Here is a 13628-nt window from a genome sequence, read left to right on the forward strand (position 1 = left end):
TTTTTTTAAAACTCTTCAGGAAAAGAAAATGTAATCAGACTTAATATATCACACCAATGTTGTGTTTTGCTCATCTTTAAGGAAAATCTGATGAAAACGAGAAATCTTAGATTTAGATTTATTATTTTTTTTTTTACAATAGTCAAAACAAACAAAAAAAGTCTTTAGATTTGTAAATGTCTTTATTAATAAAGTATTTTCTTTCCTTTTAACACGGTGCATCAAGACAGACTGTCAAAGATAAAAACACTTTCAGTGATCCAACATTTTCAATATTCTAAAATGTATTTTAGGATATTTAGCATTTCTTACGAATTAAAAACAAATTTGTTGATTTCTCTGCTGCAACTTTATTGCTTTCACAATGAATCACCATCTCCAAAGTAACCCACTCACCTTTTCAACTGAACAGAATAAAACATGTATAGGATCTCTTTATAGTTCACTAAGGTAACACAGATGAGAGTATATTTTAATTATTTATCATTTGTTATCAAATGGTGGATTTTTCAAGATTAAATTCAAAATGTGAAATACATTTTTAAAAACATGCTTCTAATATTTAGTTTCAAAAAATATTTTTGACATTAAAAAAATTATTTTCTATAATATATTTTAAATGTATTATTAAAATTGTACTTAAAAATCTCCTTAAAAATACTTTGTATATTAAATATTTAGCATGTTAAATTTCTATATATAGAATTTGTTAAAAAAAAAAGAAAATATGAGACTTAATGCAAGAAAAGAGGAACAAGGGTTTAATTAATACCTTTTTTCCCATTTATTGAAGATAAATAAAATAAAGCGATCAGACAACATAAAGCCACAGATTTCCCGCCTTGTAAACACAGAAAAACACACAAAGTTATGTTTGCTCATTTGCAATAAGTATTCAAGTATTGCACGCTGTAAAACAAAAACAAATCTTTGGTAAACAGACTGGTTAATTATTACCGTTTAATTTTAGCAGCAAGGGCTGGGCGATAATCTCCAATTTTGTTTGTACCAAATCCAATTTTAATCTTTAATTTTTTTTTCTTTTCTAAAACTTAAACTATAAATGATAGAAAATACTTTAAAAAGTGCTTTTTCTATTTAAACTATTCCTTCTGTGCGTTGTACAATACTGAGTTTAATTCCTGTTTAGCTACAAAAATAGCCATAATAGACAATTTAACCAGAAAAATAAAATTAAGGTTACAACAAAAAAGTAATTTTAATGAAAAGAAGCATCAAGATCCAACATGAGCAGCTCACTTTGCTTTTTCTTCAAAATAAACTCGTTGTTTGCACAATCTGTTCAAATCCTTCAGCTGAAATAATTTGATGCTAATATTTTAAAAGATAAATTATTTCCTTATTTGTGAAACTAAAAACAAAGTATAAATTCACAAAATGCTCAACATTCTTCAATTATTTTTCATGTAGGATTGTCATAATAATTACGACTTTATTCTGGTAACATTAACGCTTCTATTTTATTACAGTACAACTTTATTCTCATATTAATACGACTATTCTAGTCATATTAGGAGTTATTTCTCATAATTAACACATTTTAAAAACGTAGCGTGGCCCTAATATTTTGTCGGAGAGGCCATGGTGACATCACTCTGAGCCATGGAGGAAAAATAAAAATCTTCAAACATAAAAATTTCCAATAATCAATAAACTTGATTAATCGCCCAGCCCTACTGGCAGATTTAATCTTTCCAGGAGAGGAAGTAAATCTTCCCCCGTCCGTCAGCACAGACCAGCTCACTGGGTTTTTCTGGGTTCAGCTCCAGAAACAGAACCGGGCCGCCACACACAAACATTCCCACCTGAAACACAATCAGAGCACAGATTATTTACTGAAAACAGAGGATTAAATCCAGCAAAACAGATGGATCAGTGTGTTTTTCAGGAAGGAGCAGGTTTGACCCCAAAGGTCGCGGCTCGCCTGTTTTTTGGTGTTTCTGTCCCAAAGCTTCAGCGTTCGGTCGTAGGAGGCCGAGATGATGAGGCTGTCGGTGAGTTTCAGGTGAGTGATCCTGTCCAGATGGGCCTGAGGACAAATCACCACCATTATCATCATCATCACTGGGATGAAGGAGGTTATTAATTATTAATCTCAATCAAGACCAATTACAAAAACCTGCAGAGACATGAAATGACTTTAAAATTATTCAAATCCCTTCCTGAAAATTATGTTTATTCATGAAAGAGACAAACTGACGTACGGTGTATAAAGGCCAAGGTAGATAAAAAAAAATTAATTAATTTTGGCCAGAAAGATAAAAAATTTAGATATTATTCTCAGAAGTTTTCTGGAAAAAAACTTGAAAATCTCTAAGGTAGAAAAGTCGACAGTTTTCATCAAAAGTCAAATATTAAAAATTTCTTAAACCCTGAAATTCTCAAGAATTTTTCAAGAAAATCTCTGAGATTAAACAAAAAAATTAAATTTTTTTATCTTGCAAATATTCAACTTGTAGAGCTAAAAAATTTCAGAGTTATCAAATTTTGACATTTTCTTGTATATTTGCTTAGTTCGGCCATATTTTGCCTAAAACGTCTGAGTGCTGCCCTCTGGTGTTGGAAGGTGGGAGAACTGCAGGTGAATTCTCCTAATGTTTCCAATATAAAACTGTAAAATGTGCAGCAGCCATAATATCTGGCCTGTGGTGACTGTAGTTTTGGATCAGATGTGATTTTGGAGAGGATCTCACAGGTTTTCTGTCGCTCCAGGAGGAAACATCTGGATGCTGATTGAACCACATGTTTCCCTCTTCATCTCCACACACCACAAACTCTGAAACACAGAAACATCCCATTAAAACTGCTGAAATAGTTAAAAACAAAATACAGGAAAACACAGTTATAACTCATCTAACTGCTGAACCATGTCAGCCATGTTTTGGATTTGGTGTATTGAAATTTGTTACATTATAAAAACAACCTTTTAATATTTGATATTTTTGGTACCTTTATCCATAGTCATGGCGGTTATCAGGTTTCCCTTTTCCTGTTCTTCCTCCTTCTCTTCTTTCTTTTCTTCCTCCTTCTCTACCTCTTGGCCTTCTTCCTTTTCTTCCTCCTTCTCTTCTTCCTGGCCTTCCTCCTTTTCTTCCTCCTTCTCTTCTTCCTGGCCTTCCTCCTCCTCTTCATCCTTCTCGTTGCTGAACTTCATGCTCATAGAGCTAAAACTTGAGTGTATCTTAGTTTCTGGGCCCAAAGCAAACTGAAATCAAATCAAATAAAAAATTAAATAAAACTCTAATTACATCCATAATTCAAGTCAGAATATTATTTCTTTTTGTAGAGAATTTTTCTCCAATTAAATCACTGAAAATCTATTAACTTTTAAATTAAGTTCTAATATACTGAAATGAATCTGCAGATCGCGACCCAAACATCTTCAAACTAGGCCTGTCATGACAACAAATGTTGCTGGACAATAAATTGTTGTAGAAATCATTGTGATGATGTTGTTATTTTGAGACAGTTTTCATCTACTATAATAGCAATGGCATAATAATGCAAGAACACGTTCTCAGACTTTAATTCTAAAGAACAGTTGACACTGGAACCAGAAGACATTTTAAATATCCAAAATAAATAAACAAACAAGTAAAATGAATTATCAAGTTTCTGTAAACAAAATTATCCTTAAAAAAAGAACTATTAGAGATCAAAACACCACACTGAAGACTTTTATTTTTCAGTTTTTGGTAGAAAGAGAAAAACAATAAATCATCTTAAGTTTGCTTTAGTTTAATATGCGATTAATTGATTTATTGCTTATTGTGCCAGGATTAGTTTAAACTTATTCTGTTGGTGATTTGTCCTTTTAACTGATGCTGCTGTTCAATGTAGTTTTCATTATTGCAGAGTATGTTAAAGAAACTCACAAAAAAGCCCAGATGAATTTCTGCGTCGCCTCTGCCAGTCAGCCACACACTTTTCTCATCATTACGAACGACGTTCAGAATATCGACCCTTTCAGACCAGCTGAAAACAACAGACATTCACAACAAAGATGCACATAAAACAGGATAATCATCTGCATCCTCTATAAATTCTCCCTCGGTGTGAGTGTGTGTGTGAATGGTTGTGTGTCCTGTATGTCTCTGAGTTGCCCTGCGACAGACTGGCGACCTGTTCAGGGTGAACCCGCCTCTCGCCTGGAACGTAACTGGAGAGGAACCAGCAACCCTCCCGACCCCATTAGGGACAAGGGTGAACAGAAAATGGATGGATGGATGGATTATCTGCATCACTAACGTTTAACTCTTCATTTTGGATCAGCGATGAGAAAACAGAAAGTTACTTTATGTTTTGTTGATCCCACATGTTGAGCTCGTCTTTGGCCAAGTTGCAGAAAATCCCCGTGTAGGTGACGCCAATCAGCAGCGAGCAGTAAAACAGGCGGATCATCGGGTTTTTCACTTTGTAGCTCCTCACCTTCACCAGGCTACAAGCAGCAGGAGAAATACAAACGTTTTAGAGACAAGGATTAACATTTACTGCTTGGTTTAAACACACCAGCTCACCACTTCATCAATAAACGATTTTTATCGATTACTTTGGTCAGAATAGTTTTCTGACAAAATTATTTGATTCAGCAACAAATTCTGCAGCACATCTACATGTTAAGGTTGTGAAAGTCAAGCTAGCATAGCTGAGCTACTTCCTTATCTTCCAAAATGATCAATTAACCATTTTAATTTTGAATAATGAATCATTATGGGATCAAGAAGAAAACTTGTTCACTTCATTCCTGCTGTAGAAGGAGCTGATTTATTATTTTTTAAAATCTTTTTTACCTGACTTTGGTGCGTTGTTGGTTCCACACCAGCTTCCACACATCAACAACCATAACGTTCATGTAGGAGACGGCAAACTGGTTATCAGGCATGCAACAGACTGCAGCGATCGGGCCGTCCGACACCTGGAACCAAAACAGATGCAAATACACAAAATATAAATATACAAATTCATAAATATTAAAATTCAAGTGAATTAAAGTTTGTTGTTTTCCTGACTCTCCTGGCTCTGGATTCAATTTCTGTCCTGCATGAACCAACACAAACACCTGGGCTGGATTTACCTGCTTGTGGTCAACCACTGCGTTCTGCTCCCACAGCTCCAGCAGGCCGGACTCGTAGCCAACAAGCATAAAGTCGGCAGTCTGAGAGAAGCACAGCGCTGAGATGGGGCCTTTCAGGTACGCAGAAGTGTCTGTGCACAAGTGACAGAAAATGTTTGTCAACTATCAGAGTGACTGTTTAAATCCAGCAGCTTGATTTAAAGAGATGTACCAGTTCTCCAGGCCCAGCATCTCAGGGAACCGTCTTCAGACACAGTGAGGAACTCTGGGACTTCTCCTTTCTGGGCGACGCCGTGAACGGCGCCACTGTGACCCAGGAAGGTGCTGAAGTGTTCAACCTGGAAAAAGGATCAGCATTAAATCTGAGAAAATGTTTTAATCAGTTTAAAGCTGGAGAGTAGATGTCAGAAACAGACGGATCGATTCAAAAGTATCGATAATATTGATACCAACGCGACAAGATCAATACTTTAGTTTTCGTCTAAACATTTTATTTTACTTTTGTATCGTAGCTTCTCAACGCTACTTCAGATGTAGGGCTGGACAATATGGCTGAAAAACTATCACAATATAAGTGTTTTTGATTAAATACCGATTAGTTTTTTGCTATAAATATCTGAAATGCTGCCAAACCGACGATGTGACCTTTCCTGTTTTATCCAGACTTTCCACTCCGTGGTGTTTTTTTATTTTTAAGCAGTTATGAGGCACAGTGGTGAAAGTTTCTGTGGCGCTTATTTAAAAACTCAGACACAAAATGGAAGAGCTACTAATACATTAAGTTAAATTAAATCTCCCGTTTGTTGTGCTGCTCTGTGCGAGATGCAGCACCGGATTTAACTGATCATGCAGGGCCGGTCCAAGGCCGCATGAGGCCTTGAGCAGAATTTGACTTGGGGGCCCCTGTTGCTGCTGAAAACATCAGCATCTCTAACAGCTTCTGTGTTGGATTTAATCTGGGAGAGGAGGAGCAGTTTAATTGGCCAACCTAAAAACATTAAGTTATAAATGCTGTTTACTAATTTGTATTTGTGAACAAACAGAGTTCAAACTCAAAGATTAAACTCACAGCCTCAGATTGTTGCTATGGTAACAAAACAATTTAACTATAAATATTGTCCTTTGAACTTTTACAAAGTAAACTTGCCAGCTCCTTAAAATCTATTTAAATGTTTAAATAATTTGCTGAAAACATTTAAAATCAAATTTAGGAGCTTTGATCATCTCAATAAACAAATGTTACATTTATATTTCTGTGGTTTGTGTTAAAATATTAGCACTTTGGGCCCCTGAAGCCCTGGGGGCCCTTATGAAGCTGGTGACTTAATTTGGATTAAACAGAAGTGCAAATAATTGATATTCATTTTAACTGTATTTTTTGATTGGTTGTTGTTAAGATTCTATAGTTGTGGGTTTAAATAGCGCTTCACTGGCGATGTCTTCCAGTAACATATAATTACCCAGTAATAGTTTCACATTTTCTGCCTCCTTTATATATTTTAATACAAAAACACGGTGGACAACCAATGGACCGTCGGTGGGACGCCTCGACCACTGGACTTAGCAAATTTTCTGTGTGGAAACGTTGGATACTGATCCTGTATTTACATGAATTCAGGTCAATACGAAAATATCCAGCATTGCACACGTCTAAGTGTTGCACATAAAACATATTCGGACGTTAAAAGTTGAATTTAATGAGGTGGGCAGGTTTTATCTGCTGTGAAATACCTCCAGAGGTTTCCAGAGCTGCACTGTGCCGTCGTCTGAAGCTGTGAAAACAGTCAGCTCTTCTGGCTTCGTTTCCTTCTCCTTGTCTAGAGATGAAATTTCAGAAAAAGTTGAAATATTGGCACCAAATTTGACTGAATATGATTAAGAATAAACAAGGGGTCTAGGAGAGTTTCAGTACCAGTGTTTGGGAGCAGAGAGCAGTGGTTTATACGTTGCTTGTGGGCGGAAATGTGGCAGATTTCAGTGTTTTTCTCCCAGTCCCAAACATGCAGGGATCCCTCCGAAGAGCCGGCGATCACATGCCGACCCTGCACACGGAAACAGCAGCACTTACAAACACAAACTTTTAACAAAATAACAGAAGCAATAAGGCATGTGTATGCTTCATCAACATGCCAAATTATAAAGTCTGAGTTCATGATTTGCTCACCAGGCAGCAGACGGAGGTCAGCGGATTCCTCCAGGAGATTTCTCTGAGATGCAAACCGGCTTCCAGGTCCCAAAAACAAAGCCTCCCGTCATTCGATGAGCTTATCTGGAATAAAACACAAGAAAGACAAGAGAAAATGGTTCCCTTCTAAAAGTAAGGAGTTTTTTTATTATAATGGCCAGTTCAGAATATTGGTGAGACATAAATCAGTTTGTAGCAACTAGTTACATTTACTTGAGTAATTTTTGAGAAAAAAGAAGAAAGTACTTTTAGGGAGTGTTTGTACGACGCTGTACTTTCTAATTTCTACTTGAGTAATTTTTTATATGAAGTGTTTCTACTCTTCAGTAAAATTTCTGGATTTTCTATCCACTGAATGGAAAAATTTTTTTAACCAAAACCTTTTATTTAACGAAAAGTTTGAAAAGACAAAGGTTTGCTTGTAAAATGTCTCAGAAATTTTCGGTAAATTCCAGAAATGTTCTAGAAAAGAAACGTGGAAATTTCTACTTCAAAAGTTAAAATTTACCAGCTTTTGAAACAGAAATTTTTCCGTTTTTCTTTCTCAAAAATGTTTAAGGTTTTTCTTGAAAATTAGCAAATAATGAAACTCAGGAATTTACACTATTTTTTTATTTTTATTTTCTGAGATTAATCTAAAAAATTCTGTGCTTTTTGTAGCAGTTTTTCAAATATCAAACTCAAATTTCCTTGTTTTTTCTAGAGATTTTTTCATTTTTTCCAGAAATTTTCAGAGATTATTCTTAAACTTTCTGTTATCCTCAGACACGTTTTTTACTTTTCAAACTCAGAAATTCTCCAGTTTTTTCTAGAACATTTCTGAACATTTTTGAGTTTTTCCTACAAAACTTCTGGAATTAATCTCAAAACTTCTGAGTTTTTTTTACAACTCTTTTTTTGTCTTCTGTCTAGAAGGACCTAATAAGCCGTCATACAACAGACACGGAGTTTTTCCAAACAGTTTTCCACTTAAAGTCAGAAGGGGAATAGTTCATGTGGAGCGGAGGTGAGCTCACAGCGCAGTCGGGAGTCCAGGTGCAGCCGGTGATCCAATCTCTGTGAGCGTTGGGAAACGAGTTCAGCAGAGCCGCCTGATTTGGGTCGGCGCTCCAAACCATCAAAGCCTGAAAACCAACACAGGTGTGATCAGAACACGAATCCTGCTTTGAAGCTGAACATCGGAGATGATGATGTGTGAATTAGAGGTCGGCTGAAGCGGTCACCTGATCTTTTCCACCTGACAGCAGCCGCGACCCGTCAGGACTGAACGCCAAGCAGGTGATTCCCCCCCGGTGGCCGCGCAGCAAAGCCTTCGCCTTCAGTCTGGAGGCGTCGGTCAGATCCTTCAGAGGCGTCAGCGCGATGCTGAAATCGTCTGTTTCAGGTGGAAACGGTGAAATGATAAATATCGGTGCACCGATTGTAGTTTTCTGGCTGATAAAGATCTGTTGATTCTGATTTTGGTCGATACCATTCTTTTTTTAATCTGAAATGTCGCTAATTACAGTGTGAAAGTCGGTGAGTTGGTAACAGAGTTGTTAACTGCAGACGTGACCTGATGCTGGTCAAACTGTCAAAATTAAGGAAATCGGTGCAGATAAATCGGCCATCGGTTCAACTAATTACAATAACTAACTCATATATCTCGTTGAAAAGTTACTTGTAAGTTAGTTTGGTCTAATTTCAAGCGTACTAAAATATAAGAACTGGAAACTAAACCATAAACACTTGGTAGGATTTTGTGTTTTTGCAGTGCAGTGAAACAACCCTTTAATTTAGCACTAATCAAATGGATGTTTAAATAAAATTTATTCATTTAAGAAAAGTAGTTTGAGGCCCAGCTGACATAACTTTTTCCTTTGTTTTTGTTTTGACTTTTCACGTCGCCCCCAAAGCCATGACGCCCTGAGCAACCGTCGTAATCGCCTACATCAGACTCACAGGAACCAAACACGCATCGTTTCACTGATGTTAACTGTTTTAAGTAGAAATCACTCATAACCTAAATGAAACAAAAAGTAAAAGTGTGACTGTGTGTTTTACCTGAAGCTGAAGCCAGAACCGTCGAGTTCTGCCTCATCGCCAGGATGCTGCCGGTTTGAGTCCCGATCGTCCTCAGGTGCTTCAGGCCTTCAACAACTCCCTCCTCTCCTTCGATTTTCCTCCACAGCCTCAAATGTTTGTCGCTTTCTCCAGAAACCAGCAGCTCCGGCCCGCTCCGCTCCGGGTCCTCGGGAACCCACAGCAGGCAGTTCACGGACACCCCGAGGTCCGTGGAGGCCCAAATCTTCTCGCCTGTAACGAGAGTCATTACAAAGTAAATTTAATCAATTTATGCTGAAGTTACACTTCGTGATCCCTACTGATTAATTATTTAAATCGCTCATCTTTATTTTTTATTAAAACTAAGTTTTACTTTCATATAAACAGTTGTAAGAAATTATTTTACAGCAATGTTCTTTTTATTACAATTTACACTTGAAAATAATTTTAAATAATTTTCATAAATTTAATTGTACAAAGTTTCAAATAAACAGGTCATTTTACAGTTTCCTATCAAGACATTTTTTAAAATTGGATACTTGACATTTATTTTAATAAATTTTTGTAATTTAATTCTACAAACCACATTTCACTGGCATTTAAACGGTTAAATCATTTTACAGCATGTTATCGAGTTATTTTTGACAATCAACATTTATTTTAAATAATTTTCAAAGATCTAATTGTATAAAGTTTTACTTTCACATAAACGGTTTTAACGGGACATTTTACAACGAGGAATCAAGATCTAATCTGATTTAGTTAAAACATGTTTTCATATTAAAAATCACATTTTCTCTCCTCTTAGACAAACCATTTGCTCGCCTGTTAAATTAAAGCTCACCTGAATCAGTCCTGAAGAGTTTGATGCCGTCGCCGTGGTAACCCACAGCAGCGTAGTCGCCGCTCACCGCCACGCAGAGCGCGGCCGGGTCCGATGTCACACATTTAGGCTTTTTGTGAGGAGACTCCAACTCACACTTAAAATAAAAACAACAACAACAATAATCTGAAAAGAACGAAGATAAAACTTCTGTTTTGAAACATAACAAAACGACTTTATCCTTAATCCAAACACTGAATAAATCTGGTCTGCAAACACAACACCGCTTTAAAACTTTAGCTTTAAAGGATAAGAGATAAGTAATATTTTTAAATATATATTTAAAAATTTATGTTTTAGTCATTTGCAATGAACTTCCACAGAATGACACTAAAAGCAGAAGTTATATTCTTTAGATTTATTTGGTCTGTAATCAGTTTGGACACTAAATGCATTTTTATTTTAACAGCTACATCAACATCCTAAAAAATAAACTGTTTTTACTATCTTTTTGGAAAGGTTTTCAAGTTTTTGTTTGTTTGTTGTTTCTTCAAAAATAACACATTTTCTCAAGTAAATATTTATAAATTTTTTTTCTTCCAAAAGCAACATTTCCTTGCTTTATTTAGCTGGATTGAGGAAGAAATTGGCTTCTTTTAATTGATAATGTTGCAGACTTCTGATCTAGTGTTACGTTTTAATCTTCAATATGTGATGTTTAAAAATGTAGCTAACATATAATACAGTAGTTAAATTAATGCCCAGAAAAACATTATTTATGTAAAAATAGGAGCTTACTTCATCACTTTTTAAAGCAGCGACTGAGCGGCCAAGTCCTCCTGACCAGAGGTGGAGCTGTTTCACAAACAAAGAGAGACGTTCATAAATGTTTCAATGTACAAAGGAATATTAGGGCCACACTAAGACAAAATTAAATTATGAGAATAAACATGTACAAGAATAAAGTCATAATATTGCAATAAGTAGCATGAGTAGTCATAATATTACGAGAAAAAAGTCTAAATAATACAAAAGTAAAGTCATATTAATATGAAAATATAAAATATTTTGAAAATAAAGTCAAAATATTATGACTTTATTCTCATATTTTATTATTTTATTTTCTTAGCGTGGCCATGATACTCAGTCACATCATTGCAGTTTTAAAATTTTGCATTCATCTTATTGCAACAAATTGAACCCGAGCGCCTCACGTTGTGATCGGAGCCGGCGCTCAGCAGCATGGCGCCGTCCTCCAGGAAGACGAGCGTCTCGGCGGCGCCGCTGTGAGCCTGGAAGACGCCCACGCAGGTGGAGGTGGACACCGACCAGAGCCTGACCTGTCCGGACACGCAGCCGGAGCAGAGCATGGAGGAGGAGGACGGGGAGAAGCAGAGGCTGCGCACCGAACGCTGGTGACCGCGCAGCGACTGAGGGAAAAACACAAAATACACCGCCACGTTTCAGTCCGACTTAAATGATAAATATCTAAAAGAGATTCACATTTTTTGTGTTTGAACAGTTCTTCATTCACTTTTGCTTGAATAAAATTCAAACAATTTTCAAACTTTTCCAAAACTACAACTTGGAGATAAAACCAACACAAACAAACTAAAAAAAGTCAGTTTGAATCCAACATTATATTTGATAATTTAGTAATATAAGCTAAAATATTACCAAATTTTATGCTTTGAAATGTTTCTCTCTCACACAGAAAACACCTGACTGATCTGAAAACAAAACACTAATTTAATTAAGAAAATAAATCCTCTCTCTTTAAGCTGCTAACCCCGCGACCCGACGCCAGATAAGAGGGAGAAGATGAACGGATGAATGGATGAATGGATGGATCCTCCAATTTAATAACATTGTCTAACTTTTTCAATTACAAATATAAATAAATAATTGAGCCATTAGTAATCATAAATATTGATTACATTGAAACAATCCAAACAAACCTGGTTGAGGTGAATGAACTTCCTGCTCAAATTAAATGTTTAAACACAATTTACAAAATAGTTATGAAACAGAAATCTCAAAAAAAAAAAATGTTCTTGCAAATTTTTCTGAAATTTACCAAATACAAATTATTTTGCTAATTCTATCTGACCTAAAACAGGAAAAGATTTACTCTGATTTAACTTCAGAGAGGAAAAAACTGAGAATATTTGATTTCAACTATAAATCACGTTTTCCAAATATGGGCTTTTAATCAAACATTAGATTTAATCTTATTGCGAAATAAACAACTCAAGGCTTTAAACACAACAAATCATTTTGTAGGATTTCAGGCTCCAGTACAAAATCTGAATAAATTATAAAAGTTCAAGCATCAAAACGATTTGAACATTTATGCATTTTTAAGCAATTTTCTACTGAATAAAAACGTATAAATGCTGGAAAATTAGAAAATCTCAATATTTACCCATAAAAGATCAAAAACAACTTAGATTTTAAATCATTTGATGCTCAGCTGTCAATATAAAACTTACAGTTTCTATTTTATTCTGCAGCCAATTCCACACTATAACGTTTCCATTCCAGCATCCCGCAGCCAGCAGGTGACCCTCGGGGTCAAAGGTCACACAGTTGAAGGGGCTGGTGCTGGGCAGAGAGGCCACTTCGTTGGCTTTAGCAGAAGACCAAACCTAAGAAACAGAAAGTTTGATTCAGAAAAAAGAAGAATGTTAGAGACCTGTCTGGAGTCGAATGTGTGAGTAAAAACGTTTTCTGTGTCGACACGTTTCAGGTTTTTTTCTTAGAAATAAAAAAATCTTTCCCACTTCGGAAAAGCTAACTTTTTAATAGCTTTAGTTTGAACCTAAGGCTCTTCTGCCGCTCTCAGGATGTTATTTTGAGTTAATTGTTGCTGCCTAAAACCAATAAATAAGCACAATGGCTTTCTTGGTTTTAATGAAACGAAGAGAAGACCAACTTTCAGCGTGAGGTCAAGGGACACAGTTGCGAGGTGTTTCCTGTCCCCAGTGATGTCACTCCCCGTTATCGTATTAGTGTGGCCGTCAATCAAAGCCGTCCTGCAGCATCAAGAAATCACTCACAGTTTAACTCACATAAAATAATAACTACAAATAAATATTTAAAAGGTCTCAGCTCTCCTCCCACCTGCATCCGTTCTGGACGTCCCACACCTCCAGTCTCCCGTCGAAGGAAGTGGAAACGACCCGCGCCTCGTTCAGGAAGACACAGCTGGAGACGCCGTCGCAGCTGCTCACCAGCGACTTCACTTCCTGTCCGCAGGACGGAGGAAATCCTTACAGTTAATCCTCACAACGAAGAGTTGGGATGACTGTAATATTACGATTTTATTCTCATGATGTTTCTCATAATATTATCAATCAATCAAGTTTATTTGTAAAGCACATTTCAGCTTAGAGGCGCTTTACGCAATAAAACCCCAAATTATAAAGGAAACTTTACACAGTCAATAACTGAACAAGCATTACATTTTTATGAGTACCACC

General features: G+C 36.2%; 1 protein-coding gene across 1 annotated transcript in view; it reads right to left on the reverse strand.

Annotated features, from left to right (window-relative positions):
• Window positions 1–745: 745 nt before the first annotated feature.
• The window catches only part of tep1 (telomerase-associated protein 1), a 35164-nt gene continuing 22281 nt past the window's right edge, over window positions 746–13628 (reverse strand). Inside the window, exons 36-56 of the mRNA XM_044133698.1 lie at window positions 13270–13394; window positions 13082–13181; window positions 12639–12794; window positions 11361–11576; window positions 10945–11001; window positions 10168–10303; window positions 9324–9575; window positions 8504–8655; window positions 8297–8404; window positions 7260–7364; window positions 7008–7137; window positions 6827–6912; window positions 5307–5433; window positions 5096–5226; window positions 4812–4936; window positions 4316–4459; window positions 3897–3996; window positions 2971–3226; window positions 2715–2797; window positions 1946–2050; window positions 746–1826 (exon numbers count right to left, since the gene is read on the reverse strand). Of these exons, the coding sequence (XP_043989633.1) occupies window positions 1707–1826; window positions 1946–2050; window positions 2715–2797; window positions 2971–3226; window positions 3897–3996; window positions 4316–4459; window positions 4812–4936; window positions 5096–5226; window positions 5307–5433; window positions 6827–6912; window positions 7008–7137; window positions 7260–7364; window positions 8297–8404; window positions 8504–8655; window positions 9324–9575; window positions 10168–10303; window positions 10945–11001; window positions 11361–11576; window positions 12639–12794; window positions 13082–13181; window positions 13270–13394 (2814 nt within the window). The 3' untranslated portion in view covers window positions 746–1706. The remainder of the gene's footprint in view (window positions 1827–1945; window positions 2051–2714; window positions 2798–2970; window positions 3227–3896; window positions 3997–4315; window positions 4460–4811; window positions 4937–5095; window positions 5227–5306; window positions 5434–6826; window positions 6913–7007; window positions 7138–7259; window positions 7365–8296; window positions 8405–8503; window positions 8656–9323; window positions 9576–10167; window positions 10304–10944; window positions 11002–11360; window positions 11577–12638; window positions 12795–13081; window positions 13182–13269; window positions 13395–13628) is intronic.

The sequence above is a fragment of the Gambusia affinis genome, linkage group LG12 (assembly GCF_019740435.1).
Source record: "Gambusia affinis linkage group LG12, SWU_Gaff_1.0, whole genome shotgun sequence".
NCBI classification, from domain to species: Eukaryota; Metazoa; Chordata; class Actinopteri; order Cyprinodontiformes; family Poeciliidae; genus Gambusia; species Gambusia affinis.